Source organism: Sciurus vulgaris (assembly GCF_902686455.1).
Source record: "Sciurus vulgaris genome assembly, chromosome: 18".
Lineage (NCBI taxonomy): Eukaryota > Metazoa > Chordata > Mammalia > Rodentia > Sciuridae > Sciurus > Sciurus vulgaris.
Window position 1 is genome coordinate 16,505,245 of NC_136479.1, and position 21,434 is coordinate 16,526,678.

Here is a 21,434-nt window from a genome sequence, read left to right on the forward strand (position 1 = left end):
ATGTGAAGCATGCTTTTAGTCTTAAAATACTCACTAGTACAGAAGATAGGTGTAACGGGCAGTGGCAGGGTAGTGTGATAAGAAATATGACAAAGTACTCTGAATTTCAAGAAGGGAAGATCCTTTAACTGTTGAGCTGGGGAAAGGTTTGTATTAGGAGTGACACTGTTTTTCTGTCTTTTGTTTCTGCGGTACTGAGGATTGAACCCAGGGCCTTGTGCTCGCTAGTGAGCTGTGTTTAAAATCTTGGAAGCATTTTACCAGACAGAGCGGAACAGCGTATGCAAAGTATGAAGGCATGGATACAGTGGGGTTGGAGTAGCGCGGGTCCAGTGTGATCTGAGGACAGCGTGCAAAGGATGCCTTGCGTAAAAGCATAGCACTCAATAAATTTGGTCAGCTACATGGATGAATGAAAGAACGAATGGTATATGCACACCAGGCACTCTCCTATATGACCCAGGGAACAGAACTCCTTTCTTTGGGAAAGTGATCTTTGAAACATAGTCCTTGCTTACATTGGAAAAGGCATACTCAGAAGTTAATACTAGTTTATCTTAGGGATTTTGTCTCTTGGTTAGTTAATACAAGAAGCAGTGTCTTTTCAGCCCTGGAATTAAGTGCCAAAATGTAATGACTGCCAGAATGAAAAGTAAATGATCTAATTCAGCTCTCCTTCTGTTCATCTAGATGGAATTAGTGTTGCCCTTTTTTTGCCATCTGGTTTAGAAGTTCATTTATTTCACCCAAGCCAGTAGTCTCAAAGTGAGGGTGTGCACCTTGGCACACAGAAAATTTATTTTGAATTATAGGAAGAAAAATTAGCATCTCTATTTATGCTGCTGTTTATAACATTATTTGTTTTGTGTATAAGATACAAACACATATATACACACACATGCATATGCTACACACAACATGCACCTATACAACATACACATGCACACACATACATACATACAAGTGAAATGAGGCTACATGCTTCATCCTCTCCCTTTTCTATTTTTCTGGGCGCGTGTTATCAGAAAGGTTTGATATCACTGATTTAAGCCATCAGTGTAAAATGCTTCCAAAGGAATCCTAAAATGTTTAAAAATTGTATCTTGATTATAAAAAGAATATGCTTCATTTAATGCTAGTTTAAAATAAACACTTTAATGAAACAAACAATACATTATAATTCATGTTTAATAATAAAAACATGCTGGCACTTTATATTGTTTACACTAAGTAGCTGTCAAAGAACAATTCATATCCTGTCTTCTTAGTGCAATGTTAATGAAATCCATAACGTGTTTGCTGTACCAGTTCAGTGTCTGCTATTTCCCTCCTGAATTGGTCAGAAATCAGTATTGCAGAGGTCCTTGTGTGGAGCAGTATGTGGCCTTCCAAGGTACTCTTCTTTGGCACAACACTGACATCTAGAGTCAGTTGTGGCTTATTTCTTCTGAGGTTTTCTCTGTTTAACATTCTGCTTTTGCATTTTCCATGTTTTGGCATTTATATTCTTATTCTGTTCTCTGTTCTCACTTTTTGTTGGTAGCATGATATTGAGTGTACATACCCTGGTAGGAAAATGTGTATTTTTCCATTGCCTCATTAGAAGAAATAATTTTTGCTCCAAGGTACTTTTCAAATTCCTCGAACTCAAATTTCAGCATATTTCTCCCTCTCTTTATCTCTCCCAGCTGATGCTAATTGTTCCATCATTTCTACCACCCACAAAGACATTTCTTCCACTCAGGATTGAGTCATGTGGTTGACTTCAAATCTTCAGGGTGATAGCCATCACACACTTATTAACTTGTTGAATGAAACAGACATAGGATACATGTTAGAAAATTTTTTGAAGATACGTGCCTGTGATCTGATGAGGCTGCTTAAGAATTTTATTCTTTTCAGTTGCATTTTGTTTGGTTTTAGTATTTTGGTAATTACTATTAGTTGTAGCTTCCTTATACTCTGGCCTCCTCTTTTGCAGCCAGTTATCTTTTCCTTTTACCTTCAATTGTTTTTGATTGGTGCATGTCCATAGCTTCTGGAGTTGGATTTTCAGTGACTTAATTGAAAATGAAAATGTATCTATGGTCTTTCACAGTTGGAAAGTGCTCCTCTGTTTTCATAAGTATTGTCTTTCTCCTGCAATAGTAAATAATGAGCCGTGTTTAAGGTTATGTAACCAAGGATGCCATCCTCTACACAACATGGAAGCTGCTCTGTCATCTTGCATTCTGAGTCCTGAGTATCCTTTCAATAATCTTAAAGGTCAGGTTACCATTTTCCCTTCATTTAGAGTAGGATGTTGGGATTGAAAAATACTTTTCTTGTCTAAATGTCATTGTCAAAGCCCTGGCTGGGAACTTTACAGTTCTTACTTCCAGGACTGTTGAAGAGAGATGCCCCAGCCTCAGTGAGAAAAAGGTATGAACAGGCATTAGTAATTATTCCGAGTGCCATCCTAGGGAAGTGGACCATTGTCTATGTGTTCACTGAAGGAACAAATGACTATTTGAACAATATTCTCTTTTGAGTTAATATTCTTTTTAAAAGGTGAGTTAAAATAACCACACCTTATAAGCACTTTCCTGTTGGAATTTGCTCTCAGATACAGTTTAAGAGGAAAATACCTTTAGTCGTATATAAGTTCATTATCTATAAACATTTTAAGTCTGAGAATCTGACTATGTATTATGAAAACAGAGTTCCTGTTCTGCTAACTCTAAAACAGCATCCTGTTGGAAATCCTGTTTATATAGGACTTTAATCAGAATGTATTATAGATAATACAGATGCACTCTTCCTATCACTCCGATCCCAGAGACTAAAGAAATACTCATTTTTATCTCAGCTATATCATTTCTAATGTGAATTTATTTTTATTTTATCAGTAATAAGTAATTTAAAAAAATAATTTGATCTAACATGGCATATTCCTGTAATTCCAGTAACTTGGGAGGCAGGAGGATCACAAGTTTGATACCAACCTGGCCAACTTAGTGAGGTTCTAAGTAACTTAGTGAGATCCTATCACAAAATAAAAAATTAAAAGGACTGGGGATGTAGCTCAGTAGTAGAGTGCCCCTGGGTTTAATGCCCAGTACTGAAAACAAGAAAAGAAAAGAAAAGGAAAAACAAGAACAAAAAACCAACTGCTTTTAATCTGCAGAAGCATCCTTGTCTGTGCTGAAAACATTCTCTGTGTCCAGTGTGTTTCACTGTCACTTAAGATGCTCGCCTGGGGCTATTTAATATTGTATCAAATTTCCTTTTTTATGTGTTTATCACAACAGGTTCTGTGAAAAAATGCATTTTATGTGAAGGTCTTTTTCAGACTTTTAAAGGAAGGAAAATATGTGTATTGACAGCTTGTTGGCGGCTTAGTTTTTTCTGTGAAGTGTGCTTTATGCCTGTATTGCATCTTTTTGGTATTTTGTACTTACAGGTTGTGGGCTTGTTTCTGTGTATCTCTTATGGTACAGTTCTTGAGCAATCTCCTGAAAAATACGCCGAGCGCTTTTCTTCTATAAATACAAATGAGAAAAAGATCTCTCTTTCAGGAGCATAAGTGATGATTTGAGCACATCATCTTTATTACTGTCACCAGTCTCAGAAACTGCACACCAACACATCTACCCTACAGCTAACTCTTTAGTATTTTGAGTATATTAAATTGGTGGAAAGCTGTCACATTGAAATCACAGTTAAGCACTTGAGATTATCATGGAGGTTCTCAACAGTAGAAAACATTAGTATCTATGGTTGAAACACATGTTCTCTGTGTTTCTTAAAATAGTTCAGATTTGAAATAGTTACTACCAGCCACAATTTAGAAGATATTTACAGGTGTTGGTCTGTACCTTTTGTGAATCTTCTTTTGTTTCTTTGTTTCTCAGAATGTTAGATTTCGACTGTCAGGAAGAAAAGGAAAGTATAAATATTTCATGCATTTACAATAATTGTAACACATTTGTCATACCATAAGATTAAGCTAACATTTTAAATGATATACAGTAAGTATTAATAGTTTCATGTCATTTCTGAGATGCTTTTATTTCATTAGTAAACAAAATAACTCAAATTAGTGTTTATTTGGAATTTGGAGTACTTCTAACATAATACATATACATCTGCTCTTAAGACATATATACAGTCAAATTATATTCTTTTTTAAATAAGTTCAGGCCTTTTTGAATAGTTTAAGGCAGCTTCTCTCTTCATCAATCTCTTCTTCCCAGAGGTTTACATGAACAGGCAAATGGAATGAGTCTCTTATTAATAATAATATAATAAAATATTATTTTCCCTGTGATAATATTTAAGGCTTTGGGGACATCAGGGCAGGAACTTCTGACTTACTTTGGAGAGGACTATGAAGACCACACATACCCCAGCAGTGTAGATGGAGAGCAGCACTAAGAGCGCGGTCAGGACACTCTGCAGTTCCTTGCCGGGAAGCTTACTTTCTTAATGGTGGAAACAGAAAGAAACAGCCACTGTTGAAGCATATTCTTGCACATGTATGTATGTGTACAGTATCATTGAAGCTAAAAGTTACAGGTGAAATATGGACTCATTCCATTTGCCTGTTCATGTAAACCTCTTTGGGGGAGTCTTTTGATTCAGAAGGTATTCAAGTTATGATAGTTAAATCCAGCTCATCAGTTCTTTAATTGTATTATACTGAGAATGTTACTTGTTAAAGATAAAAAAAAATTTAAAAATTCAAAAATTCAATTAACCATCTGGTACAATGAATTAAACTTTTGAAACCAGTGTGTTTAAGGGCATTTAAATTTTCTTTTGTTAGAAGTGGTGTCCAAGTGTCATTGCTTATGAAGTTAAGATATTTTCACATTGTTTGTGAGTGCTATCATGTATAACCTTGCAAATGTCACAGTGAATAGTGATGCCTGTAAAAAGTCCAAGCTGGGTATGGTGGCACACGCCTGTTAATTCCAGTGACTTGGGAGGCTGAGGCAGGAGGACTGCAAGTTTGAGGCCAGCCTCAGCAATTTAGTGAACCCTTGTCTCAAAAAAAGGTTGGGGATGTGGCTCAGTGGTTACGTGTCCCTGGGTTTAATCCTGCTAACAAAAAGAAAAAAGGAAAAAAAAAAAAAAAAAAAAAGCCTGAGAAGGCCATCCATTGAGGATCATAGTACCCACTGCTTGCTTAAAAGAATTGAAATTGATTTCTATGCATGCATGAGTTTGTCGGGATGAACCCAACCACTATGTATAACTATAAAGCTCTAATAAAACAAACAAACAAACAAAAAAAGACAGGCGTACTATTGTGAAATATGCTTTTTCTGCTAAAGTTCTGCAGGTGAAATTATTGAACCATTTTCACATTCTTACTGTCTCCTGACAGGAAGTGTTCTATGCTCTAGAGCATAGAACTTTCTTCAAGTTCTTGATTATTTGAAGTACAAAGTACAATTAGATTTTTAGTTATTATCTGTTAACCTGTGCATTCCCACCAAATATCCCATGGATTCTTATCCTGTGAACGCAGTACACACGTTTTTACTTGTGAAACTAACAAATTAATTCTATACAACTTTTAAAAAATATTTCATAATATTAATATGCTACTTTTGGTTTAAATTTTTTTCTTAAAATATTAGTGGCTTACATTTTAAAAAAGAAAAATCACCAACTTGAAAGTGCACCTAAGTCTATATTCACTGTCTTTTTCTGAATCCCATTGTAGCCTGTCAACTAAATTTGTGTTTTTATGGTAAAAAAAAATTATTTTTCAGTGCTAAATTAGGCTCTCTATAGAAAAGGCAGGCATTTTAGCAAAACTTTTCAATTATGCACAAATTTTTTTGTGATCTTCATCTTTCTCTAAACCATTTTCTCGTCTAGTAATTTTTTTTAGAAGGCACTGAGGCATATGAGTCTCTGAAGTCGTGTGTTTTCATGTCAGTAGCTGATATTCATTGAGTATTTTTGTTATTTGTTAGGCAGTATTATATACTTTATGTATGTTAACTCATTTCTGATTTTTCTTACAGGTGAGAATAAACTAAGGTTAAGTGACATTTGAGTATCAAAAGCTCATTTGAATACCCCTAGTGGTTAAAAGCAGGTATTATACCAGACAGTCTTAGATCCTCAGAGTCCTACCTATTTTAAAACTAAAGAGCTGGTTGATTTTGAGACTGTGTTTGAATGGAATGATCTCAGGCTCATCATAGGAGAGTCCTTTGTAAGGCAAGAGATCCAAGAATGGCAAAGTGCTACTGCCCTTCTTGTTCTTCTCCCAGAAACATGTGAAGCTTTTTCTCTGAAGTTTTTTTTAAGAGATGGGGTCCCACCATGTTGCCTAGGCTGACCTTAAACTCTATAGAGTGAAAGCAGCCCTAGTGCCTTAGTCTCTCGAGTAGCTGGGACTACAGATGTGCGCCAACTTGAAATTCCATAATCTCAGACTACTCAAGTGAATGACTTGTGAAATTACTGATGGGAAAACCCTCACATGAGTGAGGGATTGTTAGGGGTGTTAGCAGATCTCTGGGAGCTTTTCTCTCTTGTCCAGGCAGAATGAGGAGGGCCAGGGAACTACCAGTGTCTTCTCTCCAGGTTTGTGTTTATTCTCCATAATGCATGTTTATCCTGGGTCCAGTTTATTGACTGTTTATGCTTCTCTAGTGTATTGTTCTAGGTGGAGCAATTCCAAACCAGTTCCTGAAAAAGCTGAGTTAATGGAATTGGTGCTTTATACCTAGGAAGAACATGGTTGGTCATTCTCCACTAGTCAAGTTTGGGTAGGAGAGACAACACAGTGCCCAGTACCATATTGGGTTGGAAGGGTTCTTGAATCCAAACCTGTGGTGACTTGTGCTCCTCGAGTCACTGGCTAGGGTATTAAGTTTCAAATTGCTCTCAGTTTCTACAGGCAAGTGATGTGAAGATTTTAAAGGTCTGAGCAAAATGTGATGACATGGAAAAGAAGCCTTGACTGACTCACCTCTTACCACCAGCGTGGTCCCTCCTCCAGTTTGCTTAGCTCTCGGTGTCACTGCGCTAGGAAATGCTATGCCACAGATGTAAATTGCACTGTCATTTGATGTCACCCTGTTGACAGTGAGAGAAACTCGGTTCTGGGCCAGGGCTTCCTCCACTGTGAATTTGTCCTTCTCACTTCTGCATCCATCCAAGCACACGTTCTCAGGCTGGTGAGCGCCATAGCGAAACCACAGGCTCATCGGGTGCTCGGAAGGGCATTCGGTCGTGGAGAAGGTACAGTTTATGGTGACAGCCTTGTGAGTGTAGTCCACCTCTAGGTAATGTGGCTGCATGACAGAGACAATACAGGCACCCACAGCACCTGGGGGAGGAAGCAGGTGAGTGTTTAGCGGGCTTCCCTCACCGTGCCTGTGCTTCCTTTGCTGATGTTTTTGGAACCCCAGCCATTCCTTTCTTTTTCTTACCTTACTCTCAATACAAACAAGACTGTAGAAACAGACACCAGTGTTCCTCACTCGTCCTAACCCCTGTGACTCCTGACCTGGTTGCCTGCCATCTGGTTACTTGAAGACAGCCCCAGAGAGGTTCCAGTGGAGTAGGCCAGGTGAGCCAAGGCACCAGCATATCTGGGGTCAGAAGTTTGGGTCCTGGTGTATGCTTGCTCCTTACAGCCTTTCCTTTGATCTTGGGCAGATCCCATCATCTCTTAGAGCTGATTCCTCCCCGTACCTCGTGCCCATAGGAGCGTTGTATTCAGCGTGGTGAAGCGTTTCAAAGCTCCTGTACAAATGTCGCTGCCACTGATCAAGCACATGAGCTTTTTTCTTTTTGTCTCATGGGGTTTGGGATAGCTAGCAATTCATGGCAGTTCACAACGGTTCCTTTGTGAGGCCCGTGTCCATTCTGGAAGCATGATAAAAGGCAGGACGTACTCCTGTGGAAACGCAGCCTTGGCCTGGCTTGCAGCGTCTTTGGTTACAGAGCAGGGGTCAAGTGAGTGAGCCACGCTATGGCCCGCAGATTTGGTTTCTTCCTGGCACTTGTACACTGCACTGTAGTCTCTTGTAATATTTGTCCTATTTGACTAACAATATTGTGATAAAGAGAAGAGCCACAGACTGGTTCAAATTCTGGCTCTTGATGTTTCTAGCTCTGTGATCTCTTGTCACTTCCCTCATCATGGTGGGGATGATGTTATTGACCTTGTGCAGTTTGTGTCAAGTTCAAGTGCATAAAGATGCATAAAGAGCATTTACTTGCCTAAGCGACGGTAAGTTTTCAGTGAAACATAGCTATTTTGCTGCTGCCCCTGCCACTACCACTGTTCCCATAGTGCCACACGCTCACTTTGGAGAGAACTGTGGGCCCGTCACAGTTCATGGAGCTGCCCAAACTCTCCACTGTGTGATGCTGCTTGGTGTGTGGCTCCCTGTCGTGGTCTTCTAATGCCAGGCATGTGACCCTGGAAAGCCACCTAGGTGCTTGTACATGGGAAGGCCTGCCCCAGGCTCCTCCTGGGGCATCGGAGCCCATACATATAAAACTACTGGTTGAGACAGATGGGAATTTAGGCAGATTGTTATCTGCCGTTTGCCTGGTTGTGTTTCCAACTGGTCTTATTTGTCTGAATGTGTCTTTTGCTCCTGTAAATGAAATAGAAAAGCAGCCCAGGTGTCTGATGTTTAAGTTTCAGACAGGGGCTCTCTTTTCACTTAACTTTGATCTTATGTGCCAACCCAAACCAAGAGAAATTAAAATTAGAATCATGGCATTTGTGATTAGAATCTGTTCTTAAGCATGTTTTAATTTTAGAATTTGTACAGTCTGAGATGAGCTGTGAACTTTGTAGTGACCTGGTGACAGGATGAAGTCAGTCACCTGGGGAGGACCTGGACTTCCAGTGCTCTGTGTCTGTATGAGGCTCAGCAGAGCTAGGTCTCCAGCTGAAGGGCCGATTCACCCCCAGGTGTGTTTGATCCACCTTCCTGTCTCCTGCTCAGGCCCCGTCACTTACAAGTTCAGGGGACTACTTCACAATATATAGTGACCTTTATGTATTGGAAACTTGAAATGGAATTGGACCTGTCAAAATGTATCCAGTGTAAACAGTGTCTCAGTCTCAAATTGTCTGTCAGGTAAAGGTTTTAAAGGGGAAGCTGACTCTTAACATGTTAAGAGCTGTACACAGGGTAAGTAAGATAAACAGTCACAACTTTGGAGGTTCCCAGCTCTCCTTAGTCTGAGGTGGTGAACACCAGTTGTGGTTTCCTCTGACAGGCAGAGACCTGTGAGGAAGCTCCTCTCCCCTTCCCCCAGCAGTGAAGCAACATGATAGCAAAAAGGAGAAGTTTGGGGAATGTCACACCACAGCCTCTTCCTGTAAAACATTTCTTTCACAAGTTCTTATGTTCCATAGGGTTGTTGTTGTTTTTTAATCAAAATAGCCCCCATTGAAAAACGTTGAAAATTCTATCTCAGTGGAGGAAATTTAAAGATCATTTTACTGTTTTTTTTTTGTTGTTGTTGTTTTTTTGGTACTGGGGATTGAACTCAGGGGCACTCGAACACTCAGCCACATCCCCAGCCCTATTTTGTATTTTATTTAGAGACAGGGTCTCAGGGCTGGGGAGATAGCTCAGTTGGTAGAGTGCTTGCCTTGCAAGCACAAGGCCCTGGGTTCAATCCCCAGCACCAAAAAAAAAAAAAAATCTAGAGACAGGGTCTCACTGAGTTGCTTAGTGCCTTGCTTTTGCTGAGGCTGGCTTTGAACTTACCATCCTCCTGCCTCAGCCTCCTGAGCTGCTGGAATTACAGGCATGCGCCATGGTACCTGGCTGTTTTACCTTTTTTTTTTTTTTTTTTTTTTTTTTTTTTAAACCAAGTTAGAAAATATGTAGAGAACAATTTTTTGACACTTCAAAAAAAGCTTATTGTTACAGAAAATTCCAGATGCGCAGAGCATCAGCCTGGGAGAATGGCCCCTGTCGTCATGGCCACAGCCTCTCCTTTCAGCCCCACTCTCCACCCCGCTCCCAGGTAGGGCTGATCCCACATGTTTTGTCTGCACATCTTTTAGAATATATCAGGATTTTTCTTTAAAATACCAGTAACTAAATTAGTTTTAAAAAGTAACATATAGGAGAAAAATAGAATATTACTGAAAATACAGGTAACGATACCATACTCCTTTTACCTAAAATAAGCACTGTTAACATTTTGGTGTATTTCTTTATAAATGAGAAAATATTAATTTTAGGAACTTTTGCCCCCTTCCCTATCCTGTAATACAAGTTTTGTGGGCTAATCTGAGGGTATTAGAATTGTGGTGGAAGAAACCCTTTCTTTTTCATAGAGAAAAAATGGCATCAGCAGAATTCTTAAAACAGATATATCATGGTCTAGGAGTTGTGGCGTTTTTTAAAAATACGTATTTTAAAATTACAGAAATTCAGCTTTTTAGAAACACTGTTCTAGAGTGTTCATTCAGCAAATGCTTTTCAGTAGGTGTGATGTGCAGAGCAAGTTTGCTTGTACGGGAATTAAATTGCCAACATGACCAGCACATGTGATCTTAACTAATCTCCGTATCTTTGGTGGGGTATTCTCTACTGCAGCATAATGCAAAGGGAATTTCAGGTTAATATGAAACTTTTCCTTAGCTATTTTTTATTACCTATTTCTCTGGGGAAAGAGGAAACTTATCACCTTAGACCTAGATTTCCATAATGTTATACATTTAAAAATTATTCTGTAGAGCTTAAAAAAATAAATGCCCTAGGCAGAAAGAACAATTAATTTAAATAAAGTGGAGGAGGAAAAAGAAACAAAACACCTTACCGACATAAAATAGAACCAGATTGATTTCCAGACCGGGAAGGATCCTGCTGCCTCTGTTCATGGCCTCCATGTCTTTCTGTGTGTGCAGCAGTCGGGTGTGTTTGAAGAGTTGGTTTTTTCCCCCTCCTTTCTTTTTTTAGAAAGGAAGAACTGAAGAGAGGAACTCTTATTTAGGAACCATAACTGGGAACTTTTTGAAATTGTGTAAAGATGGTTTTTAACAGTTTCACCATTTAAAGTTGAGCACATTGCTAAATGCGCGTGTACTTTTTAGGGATTGTATAAATCCGCACAGGTGTTAGGTGCTTTGTGTGAGGTTTTCCTTCACATGTGGTGCGTGTTCCCTGAAAGGAGTTTTGCTTCACACACGGTACTTTACATTTTCAGAGCAGTCCGGTTGCTGGTTGGGTCACCTACTGTGGGCCTTGCTCTGGGCTAGTAACTGCTGAGTATGGGGAGCAGTAGAAAGAAGTGTTGTCTTGTGGGACCAAGAGAATTAGTGAAGCGAGGAAATACATTGTCTGTCATTAACTGGTTGTGCCCAGCATTGAATTCAAAGACCCCTTTTAAATGTGCTGTGAAGCACAGATTTTAGGTGCGCAGGCCCTGCGTGCTCTGGTCCTTGTCACCCCTGCTCTGCCTACATCCTCGGGTAGTTCTTTGTTAGCAGCAGGAGCTGACTCAGGCTGATAGGAAAAAGGAAACTTATTGGCAGGATTGGGGTGGCTCCCAGAGTTCCTGGGAGGACTGGAGAACCATTCCTGGGGCCTATAGCCAGTTACCCTGTAAAGCTGGTCTAATGTGCGCTGCTGCAGTGACTGTCGGTACCACTCAGTTACTGCCCAGCCATGGGATTTCACTGCCACTGCACTGACCCCCAGGGAATGTGCCTCGTGTCCCTGCTTGTGGGGATCCTAGCTCTTCATTCCAGTGCTTGAGTGGGTGCGTCTGAGCCTGGGTCCCGTGCTACCGCCTGTGCTGCGGGGAGTGGGGGAGAGCTGATGCTCAGACGTGGCCTCCCATGGTGACTCCCTCCGTCCACAGCGTCCACAGCGAAGGCCCTGGCCCAGGAAGAGGGTGCAGCACTGGTTCACTGAGGACCCCTGCCGTGCTTTTCACTGTGGTGTTCCCACTCTTGCAGCTGCTGATTACATATTTTCTTATGAACAGAAAGTTATTTTCGGTCTGAATTTAGTAGCACATTTAAGAATGTGTATTTTTTACATTACCATAGCATCTAAAAGAACCCCCAAATTTAAATGTGTTTTTATCTTTGTGTGTGTCCGTAGTTAGTAATTGGTTTGTCTGGATTTGGAATCTTGCTTGGTGTCCCCACTCTCCAGGCATCTCAGGTTTGGAGATGACTGACAGTTACCATCCCAAGAAATGCCAGGTGACTCCCTATATTCTAGTGTCCTTGCTCTCTCTGGTCTTAGAGATTAATTCTTTATGAAATCGTTCTGAAAAGTTAAGGAATGGGTCAACTTCCTTGAAAAACACACAGATGGTCTGTTTTTATAAAAACCCATCATAAGCCTGTTTTTATTTTCAGCCTGATAAATCTCTGTCCATAATAATTGTGCAGGTTAACTACCTCACAGTGCAATGTGTTCTTGCATTTGTCTAAAACCCTCTTTGAAATTATATGTTACTTTCTGATTCATTATTCTAGTGTTTAATGACCAGTTTTTCAAACCTATTTACCATTATGACCCCAGTGAATCAGAAGGAGATTCTGTCTGAAGCTCTGTCAGAGAAGATGCCAGTGTGACCTTGACCTCAGACAAACTCAGGGTTACATTTCTGTTCCGATGCTCATTAGCCTGGCATCTCTGGGCAAGTTCTTCAGCCTCCCAATCTGCCCACCCCAAAGGGTGTGGAAGTAGGAAGGAGCTGGCCCATCCAGGCATCCAGAGCTTGGAACATGCCAGGTCCTCTTGTTCCTTCTGTAGGAAGCTCGTTGTTCAAGAATTTAACTTAATGTTTTTATTTGTTTTAGTAGGTGGCAAGTGGGAGAAACCATCAGAAATCTTGGAAATCAAGGGACAGAATTGGGAAGAACAGGTGAATAGCCTGCCTGAGGTGTTCAGAAAAGCTGGTTTTGTCATCGAAGCTTTCACCAGACTGCCATACCTGTGCGAAGGTGACATGTATAATGACTACTACGTTCTTGATGACGCTGTCTTTGTTCTCAAACCAGTATAGACTTTCGGAGGCTAAGTCTTCAGAGTCCACCCCAGGATCTACTCTCCAGAAGAGGGTTCGCAATTATGTGATGGGAGGACCTCGGGAGACTGCCATTCCGAATATCATGTAGGAATTTAAAAAGCCAAAATACTAATTATTTCTTTGTAGTGTGTAAAAGGAATGTTTTTAAAAAACAAAAACCCAACTCTGGATTTTTATCAACTCTTTACTCAGAGCTGTTCTTCAATGCAGGTCACACTCCAGTTATGATGGAAGATATTTTTTATACTTAATTGCAGTTGGGACTCATTCCCAGACAAAGCAATAGTCATGACTTCATGGAGCCAATAAACGGATTGTTTTTAATAAGTGAAGGCTGGCAATAAAGCTGTCCATTCAATTCCAAATATTGGTTGTAAGGTATAGCCACTGATATACTTTCATGTTTAGAATCTCTGTTATTCAAGAAAATGTTTTTAATCATGCTAATAAACTTTTTTTGGAGATGACTTTGGCATCACGTTTGAGTTACTGCAAGGCTCCCATAGTGTTTTTTACTGCTCACTATTCCCCAAATAGTAGCATTATGTGAAAGACGTTGACGACCTGAGTGTGTGGTGACGGAAGGCTTCAGACTGGGGGTGGGGTGGGGGATGCAGGTCTTAGTGAGCACCAGACAGTCTAGGTACCCCTAAAGAGGGCAGACTCACTCAGATACACTCCTGCAGGGAGCATCCTTGCCCCCCAGTCAGTGCTGCTTGGAAAAATACAGAACACTTGGTTCTGACCTTGAGCTAGCTTATACCCCACATGTATACTTGGTTTTCTGGGCCATCTCAGGTTCTCAGAATTGAAACATTCTGCTGTATTTGCTAACTGAATGCAACTTAAAAATGTTTTAATTCGACTACTTACTTAGCACTTGTATACCTCTGCCCCCAAGCTTTGTTCTTCCTAGAGTCCTTAACTGAGTTTATTATTTGCCAAGAGTATGGTTTGCTGAAGACCATGTCAGACATGCATTCTAGGATCGATGAATAAATACCTCCGACCATAAACCCAGAAATATTGTAATAGAGGAACTCATTAGCAAGATCAATAACCATTGTGGATATTCCAAAGATCACTGCACTTAACACAGATCCTAAAATCTCAGTAATAACAGAGATGCCATTTGAGATTGTGGATATTAACAATATGTTAGTCTCACAACGTTACTTCGTTTTTCATCCAGGTGTTTCATTAAGTGTTCTCATATATGTACTCATAGAAGCCATCAAATCAACACATTAACTGCAACACCTGGTATAAAGGAGATTTAAAGCCTTGAGAAGAATTACTTTATTGTTCATTAGGAGCAGCATTCCCATATCCTCACACCAATATCTTCCACTATTATTGTGCAGTCATAATAAGAGTTGGGTTATGTGATTTATGCAAAATTGTTATTGGTGTGTTCTAATGATTTCTTCCAGGAATTAGAAAAAGTGAAGTACAGATACTTAGCAACCTAGATTGTAAAAATAGAGAAAATGAGTAAACCTAATGTAGTTCTTGTACAGTGGAGATTTGCTTCCTTTTAAACTGTCTGTCGTATTCAGGGGCTGCTGTTTAAGACTTTGAATGAGTGTTAGATGTTCAGAGAGGCAAGTTGCTCCAAAGGGTCTCAAAACTTTCAAGTTGAGAATTAATTTGATGGTCTATTAAAAGAAAACACAACTCATTCTTTACCCAAAAATAGAGGCAGTATATACATTTATGCATTTTAAAGATAAAAATAATTTCTCAAAATCTGAGCTTTTCTGAGGACCAGGTTGTTAAAAGGTGGCGTTTTACAGTGAAAGTTGAAACCTGAAGTGCGCTCACATTTCTGTCTGGTCTTGCACGTCCTGGTGGTGCGTCACCATTCCACTAGATGGCAGTGTTGCTTACAAGTGTCCGTTGCTTTTTTTCCTCTTCCCTAAATGGGCTCATGTTTTTTGTTTTTTGTTTTTGTTTTCCCCCCAAAGTATAATAAAGGTACCTTCTTGTCTGCACCATTCCTTGTGTGAAGTGCTTGACATCAAGTTAAAGTTGTGCTAGAGAAATGAAGAAGAGCCAGCCACTTGACCCGACAGGGTCAGGGAACGGGATGCCGGTTGCACCTGCGAGTCCTGGCTCCTTGCACCTGCACTCTAAACCCCTACAGGGTTCAGGCTGCTGATTTCAGAGAAGGGAAGAAAAGAAGTCACAATGCCCTTAGTCATTTCTCTCTTGAATGGAGTGGCTGAAATCACTTCTGTAATTTCTCCCATCTTGTTGGAGCTACCATTGGTTTTTATACAGAAAATGGGCTTTGTTGGGCAACAAAGTAAAACTTGGGTGTTTCCAGATGTCTTTCTGAGCAAAGCTTTGTTTTCACTTCGTTCTGAGTACAGTATTCACAGCTCGTTCGAAGCAAGATGTTTTCATCAGTGTCTCCTGTCATTTGGTTAGTGATAAATGTGGTCCGCGGTCTTTCCTCCGAAAGCATTTCATCATGCTCATCCAGTGGCTAATATGACCAGTGGCAGTGTTTGTGCAGATGCCCAGGTCCCCCCAGATTACATCCCATGCATCCATGTTATAGTGGAAGAGAGCACTGTATCAGGGTGGCCTGGAGTCCACAGAGCACAGACTGGGGGTCATGGTGAACTGAAACAATTAGGATGTTCACAAATTTAACCCACTTACCAAAGATATAAAGCAATGGAGGAAGTTTACACTGTATCCACACTAGGCAACATTTGTGATCTACAAGAAGAAAAATACACCCAGAAATTAAGGAAGTAGTACCGCAGTGTAGAATTCAGTCTCTTTGCAGCTAGTGGATGCTGAGAGTGGCTGAGCAGCGGTGAACACTGATTAAGAAGAATTTCATGGCTATAAGCTGTCCAGGCATTCATATTTTGCGCCTTTGTCAATCTTTCTAATATATTTGGTTGCCTGCTACGTAGGAATGATTCTAACTTAATTGCATCTGACTTTTTCAACTTACTTTGGAATAATTGCAGATTTATGGAAATCAGTTCCTGTATAGCCTTCAACTAGATTTCCCTAGTGTCACCATTTTATAGAACCATGGTATATTTCTCAAAACTAAAACGTTAACATTGGCACATTACTATTAAATTCGACTGTTGGAATTTTGCCAGTTTTTCCACTAAGAACTTTTTTTCTGATCTAGTAACCAATTTAGAATACCATACTCAATTTAGTTGTTTACTTTTAAAATTATTAGCACTCACTGAAAGTACCAATATTTGTTTATATTCTACTTTCTAATGTGGTAAAACAAGTAATCTAAAATTAACCATTTTAATTGAGCCTACTCAGTGATATTAAGTACAACCATTCCCTCCACCCATCTCGGGACCGTTCTTCAACTTGCCAAAATGAAACTGTTAAATAGTGGATGTTGGGTGGGTACATCCCACGTTTTGCTTATCTGTTCTTCCACTGGTAGACACTGGAATCGCTTCCGTTTCAGCTGCTATGAATAATGATGTGAACACAGTGTGCACATATTTCTTTGAGACCCTGCTTTCACTTCTTTTAGGCAGATACCCCAAAGTGGAACTGCTGGGTCATATGGAAATTCTATTTTAACCTTTTGAGGAAGCACCATGCTGTTTTCCACCATGACTACCTCATTGTACTTTCCCACCAACAGAGCACAAGATTTCCAGTTTCTCCATATACTTGCCAACGATCCCTTTTCCCCAGAACCCTTTGTGCTGGGGATTGAATCCAGGGCCGATCCCTTTTCCCCAGAACCCTTTGTGCTGGGGATTGAATCCAGGGCCGTATGCTTGCTGGGCAGTGCTCTACCACAGAGCCACACCCCCAGCCCTGCCAACACTTCTGTTGTTTTTTAAGTAGTAGCCATCTTAATAGGTGTGAGATGGTATCATGGTTTTGATTTGCATTTCCTACTGAGTGCATTATTTGTTTCTATACTACCACTTACAGGGTATTTGGCTTCATTTACTAGTAAAAGTGTGTTTGGTAGCTTGCTATCTATATTGGTATCACTGAATTGGAGTCAGTCTTCACTGAGAACAAAATACTTCTTTTTCTCTATGAAATTTTATACTTTGGAGAATTGGGAGAATATTATTACATAACTAGAATTTAAGATTCCCTCTGGATTTTTAGAGTCAGTATACCATTCACATGAATTACATAATGTTTTTATTACAAAGTCACTTTAAAATTACTTTCCATACATGTAAAATGAGAAGTGAAGATATTTTTGCCCAACTAAATGACCATGTACAATTTGGGTGTCTTATATGCACTTCTTGAGTTCTAGAAAATAAATAAGAACAGATAAAATGCCCAAATGCTCTTATGTCCTGTTCAGGATTCAACACAGAACATGGGTTTATTTATTTTTTGGAGATGAGGTCTCACCATGTTGTCCAACCTGGCCTTGAATTCCTGGGTTCAAGTGAGCCTTCTGCCTCAGTTTCTCTAGTAGCTGTGACTACAGGAGTGAACCATGGTACCTGGCCTGAAGAGTGGGTTTAAATGCCTTAGAACCATTGACTGTTTTTCAAATGGTAGAACTGAAGTGGCTAAGACTATGCGAGCAGTCCTCTTTCTGCTCAGCAGAACAAAACAGGTTTTCCAGCACTTGATTATGCCACCTTGTATAAATAATAACAATAAACAAGTTATTTATAAGATGGCTATGACTGATCATTAAACTGCTGGTATTTGCATTACCAATAACATGTTCACTGTAGAAAAAGAAGAAAATACTGGCAAAAAGAACAAGATGAAAATAAACTTTACCTGTTCTATAACTCTGAAGGTTCTGTATGCTGTTCTATACTTTAAATTGTCTGTATGTATACACCCATTTACAAAATTGTTTTAATAAAACATTTTAATAAAACATTTATATAATATTATGCATAGGCTATTTATTTATTTATTTTGTGGTGTTGGGGATGGAACCCAGGACTTAGCATGAGCTAGGTGGCACTCTACAACTGAGCTATATCCCCAGCCCAAACAAGAATGAAAAGATACTTTTATTTTTCCAAGATGAATCATGTGTAGCCTATTTTCCAAATCGAAAATTGACAAAGACATTTCCCAGCATTTGGGAATTGAGGATAATGGATTAAAGCAAGACTTTAGGATAAAAGGATATTTTTAGGATGCTGGGCACTATAGTATGTAAATAACTCTGAACAGAACAACAACTACCATCGGTTGTTAGTCGTTTCTGAGAATGTTTCAATTTTGCCACTGACAAACTGGTGTCAGCATTTGGGATTTCAGTAATTACTGTAAAAAATCACAGGGATTGAGATGTTTAATTAGGAAGGATTGCAAGAAAATCTCTAGGTTCTACGATTATATTTTTCTCTAGGTAAGATGCAAAACAGTTATGCATAATCTCACCATGCAAACCTATTATTTTAATGCATTTCCTTGCCATTTTAGTAAAAGCTCACACACATTTTTTATTTGACTTTTTGTTTTGTTTTGGCTATAAAATGATTTCCTTGTGTTTCTCTTATATGCTTTTTGTTAAATGATTTTTTTTTTGTTTGTTTTTGTTTGGTGCTGGGGATTGAACCCAGTGCCCTTGCACATGCTAAGCACATGCTTTACCACTGAACTACACCCCGAGCCCTAAATGACCATTTTAATGACTGTATAATCCATAGAGTTGGTGTATTATACTATTTCATCATTTCCTTTTTGGTGGACACTTAAGGTTTCTCTCTCTCTCTCTCTCTCTCTCTCTCTCTCTCTCTCTCTCTCTCTCCCCCCTCCCCTCCCCCCCTCCCCTCCCCGCCTCTGTGTGTACTATAGGTCTATTACAATGGAAAATTCTAAGCACATCAAAAAGAATAAAAGGTAGTAAGAATCCTCGGTCGACTTCAGCAATCACCAAGACATGATTTCACCCACACTCCCGCCGCGATTCCCCACTATTTCCAAGCCTACCATTTCGGTTTTGTAAATGCATCTCTGTTAAAAGGAACTCTTAAAAAAGAAAAGCCCCGTACAATTACAAAACCCCAACGGTTCAACATCTAGTGGCCACACTGCTCCACTTGTAATTTTGAGTGCTTGGTTTGAATCCGGATCCAGATCAGGCCCCTCCACTGTAATTGGTTGGTAAGCTTGGGCGCTGCCAGCGCTGCCTGCCTCGCTGTGCTGGCCGCACGCTTTTGTCTGCGCCTTGCAGGTTTAGGGTCCAGGTAGAAAGTTCCAGGCGGGGACAGTTCTCCCGGAGCCCAGGTTCTCCCTTGGGTCGCTGCAGAGAGGAGGTCGCAGAGCAGCGAGCTGGCGCCGCCCAGAGCTGCCCGCACGGGTCCAGTGCATCGGGGAAGCCCGGCAGGCACCGCAGGTGAGGTGCGCACGGGGGTCCCGAGGAGGACCCCACGGGACAAGGCGCTGGGGACGCGGCCCGGCACAGCCTGATTGCTGGGTTCGCGGGCTGGGGACTGGATGCTGGTTTCCCCAAGGAGGGGGCACAGGTGTGCTGGAGACCCGGGGTCGGGGATGGGGGTGGGGGTGGGGGTTGGAAAGTGCAAGGCGGGGGTCGGGGGCGGGCGTTAAGGACTCTTGGGATGGGGGTCCAAAGGGGATGATGAGAATTCGAGGGACTTAGTAATAACAATAACAACAATAATAACCACAGTGATGACAACTTGCAATAATAGCAGCAGCCAAAACAACAGCATCAACAATAATAGCTATTATGTCCTTGAGTTCTTATATGTGCAGTGCTGGGCTTAACTCTTTACACATTTTACATATAAGGAAGATGATGATAACCTACTTTATGACTCTTGTGAGGAAGAAATGTGAAGACACAGGGAAACAAGCAGCATTAAGTATGCATTGCACAAATGCACAAACTTTAGAAATGTTAACACAGACTTTGTGAAGGAGGTACTAGTGCTGTCTGCATTGTACAGAAGAACAGCTGCAAGCCCAGAGATGTTAAGGAATTTGCCCAGCAGTACACAGCTACTAACGGATGGTCCGGATTAAAGCCGACACTCTTCCTATTCCTAGGGTGGCACTGGCCACCTGACGTTTTAGGTTGAGGGCTGTTGAGCAAAGAGGCTGGAGAACATGGCTAGCTGGAGAACACATGCAATCATTTAGCTTTGGGTTTGCTGTGGCACTGCAGCTGTCTGACCTCAGGCAGATCACTTGACCTCTAGGAAATGGTTTCTTCCTTTCTGAGATAGGGATGATGGTAGTATTTGCCTCAAAGATTCTGCAAGAATTAAATGAGACAATGCATGCAGAGAGTGGTACAGGCTTGGTACATTAAATTGTTGCTAGGCACATGAGTATTGGGGTATCCAACAGCCCTGCTTTGGAACACACTCTGGCTGGGGTGGCTGTGTGACCTTTGCATGTCCACTGAACTCATCTGGGAAAGGCAGCAAAGTAAACCCCAAGGGCTGATGGAAAGAGTCAGTGACGGGGAGGGCTTGCACTATGCCCAGCTATGGAGTGAGACCAGTTTCTTCCTGTCTCCTGCCTTTCATCATTGAATCTGAAGCCTTCCACTGCTTTCCTGAGGTTGAGGGAGAGTAAGAGTGACAGTGTCCAGAGTCTCATTTATGACCATCCCCTTGATCTCTCCAACCCGGCAAGCCTCCCTCCCCTCCCCTCCTCTTCCTCTCTCTCTCCTTCCTTCCTTCCCTCCCTCCTTCCCTCCCGCCCTCTTTTCCTCCCTCCCTCCTTCCTTCCCTCCCTCCCCCTTCCTTCTCTCCCTCTTTCCCTCCCTCCCTCCCTCCCGCCTGCCTGCCTTCCTTCCTTCCTTCCTTCCCTCCCTCCCTCCCTCCTTCCTTCCCTCCTTCCTTCCTTCCCTCCCTCCCTCCCTCCCCCCCTTCCTTCCCTTTTTCCTTCCTTCTTCTTTCCTTCTCTCTTTCTATTTTGGTGAAAACTCTCCCAGCTAGCGTCTGCATGTCCACGTGTGTCGGGGAACTTCGCGGAACTGTAAATTGCTGGTTTGTGTCTGGGATGGGTGGTCTCAGCACTGGGGAAACCTCCCAGCATCTTTTCAAGTTTCAGAAAAGAAGAAATGTCTGATCCATAAGCTGACCAAGTGTCCTGATTTACCTGGGACTTTCTGGATTTTAAGCGGAAGGCTCCGGGTGCTGGGAGATTCTTCGGTCCCAGGGCAGCCGGGACAGTTGATCACCCCACTCATCAAACTCTCACTGCTTCTCAGGAAGCCCTGTTCCTTTCAGGTTTGTGCTCCTTGCCATTTTAATTTTAGGTTCCACAAAAGGAATCCTTGCCTGTGTGATTTCCACCTAGTGGGGGCGCCCTTTGGGGGGAAGGGGCAGGTCTCTGGAGACAGCTATGGACCCTCCAATAGCCATGACCCTGCACTGTCCTTCCAATCTGTTTGGCTAATCTTC

The 21,434-nt window shown here is 41.2% G+C and overlaps 2 protein-coding genes across 10 annotated transcripts in view; one reads left to right on the forward strand and one right to left on the reverse strand.

The window, feature by feature from the left end:
- The window catches only part of METTL9 (methyltransferase 9, His-X-His N1(pi)-histidine), a 93,550-nt gene extending 76,780 nt beyond the window's left edge, over positions 1-16,770 (forward strand). For 4 of the 8 annotated variants that reach the window (XM_079120412.1, XM_079120413.1, XM_079120424.1 and 1 more), the window contains one exon: positions 12,812-16,770. In XM_079120412.1, coding sequence (XP_078976538.1) covers positions 12,812-13,017 — 206 coding nt within the window. In that variant the 3' untranslated portion in view covers positions 13,018-16,770. The remainder of the gene's footprint in view (positions 1-12,811) is intronic. The other 4 variants (XM_079120418.1, XM_079120414.1, XM_079120425.1 and 1 more) reach the window with 2 other exon arrangements.
- IGSF6 (immunoglobulin superfamily member 6) lies at positions 265-12,805 on the reverse strand. 2 transcript variants are annotated; one of them, XM_079120427.1, is made up of 6 exons: positions 10,813-12,805; positions 6,977-7,336; positions 4,357-4,463; positions 3,858-3,908; positions 3,441-3,521; positions 265-2,139 (listed from the first exon to the last, which is right to left on the reverse strand). In XM_079120427.1, exons 1-6 carry the CDS (start codon positions 10,880-10,882, stop codon positions 2,083-2,085), a joined length of 726 nt encoding a protein of 241 aa, XP_078976553.1. In that variant the 5' UTR covers positions 10,883-12,805; the 3' UTR covers positions 265-2,082. The 2 variants fall into 2 exon arrangements, 1 of the variants encoding a protein (XP_078976553.1); XR_013760643.1 differs by lacking the exon at positions 265-2,139 and adding an exon at positions 2,984-3,004 and having other exon boundaries at positions 3,147-3,521.
- Positions 16,771-21,434: the final 4,664 nt, after the last annotated feature.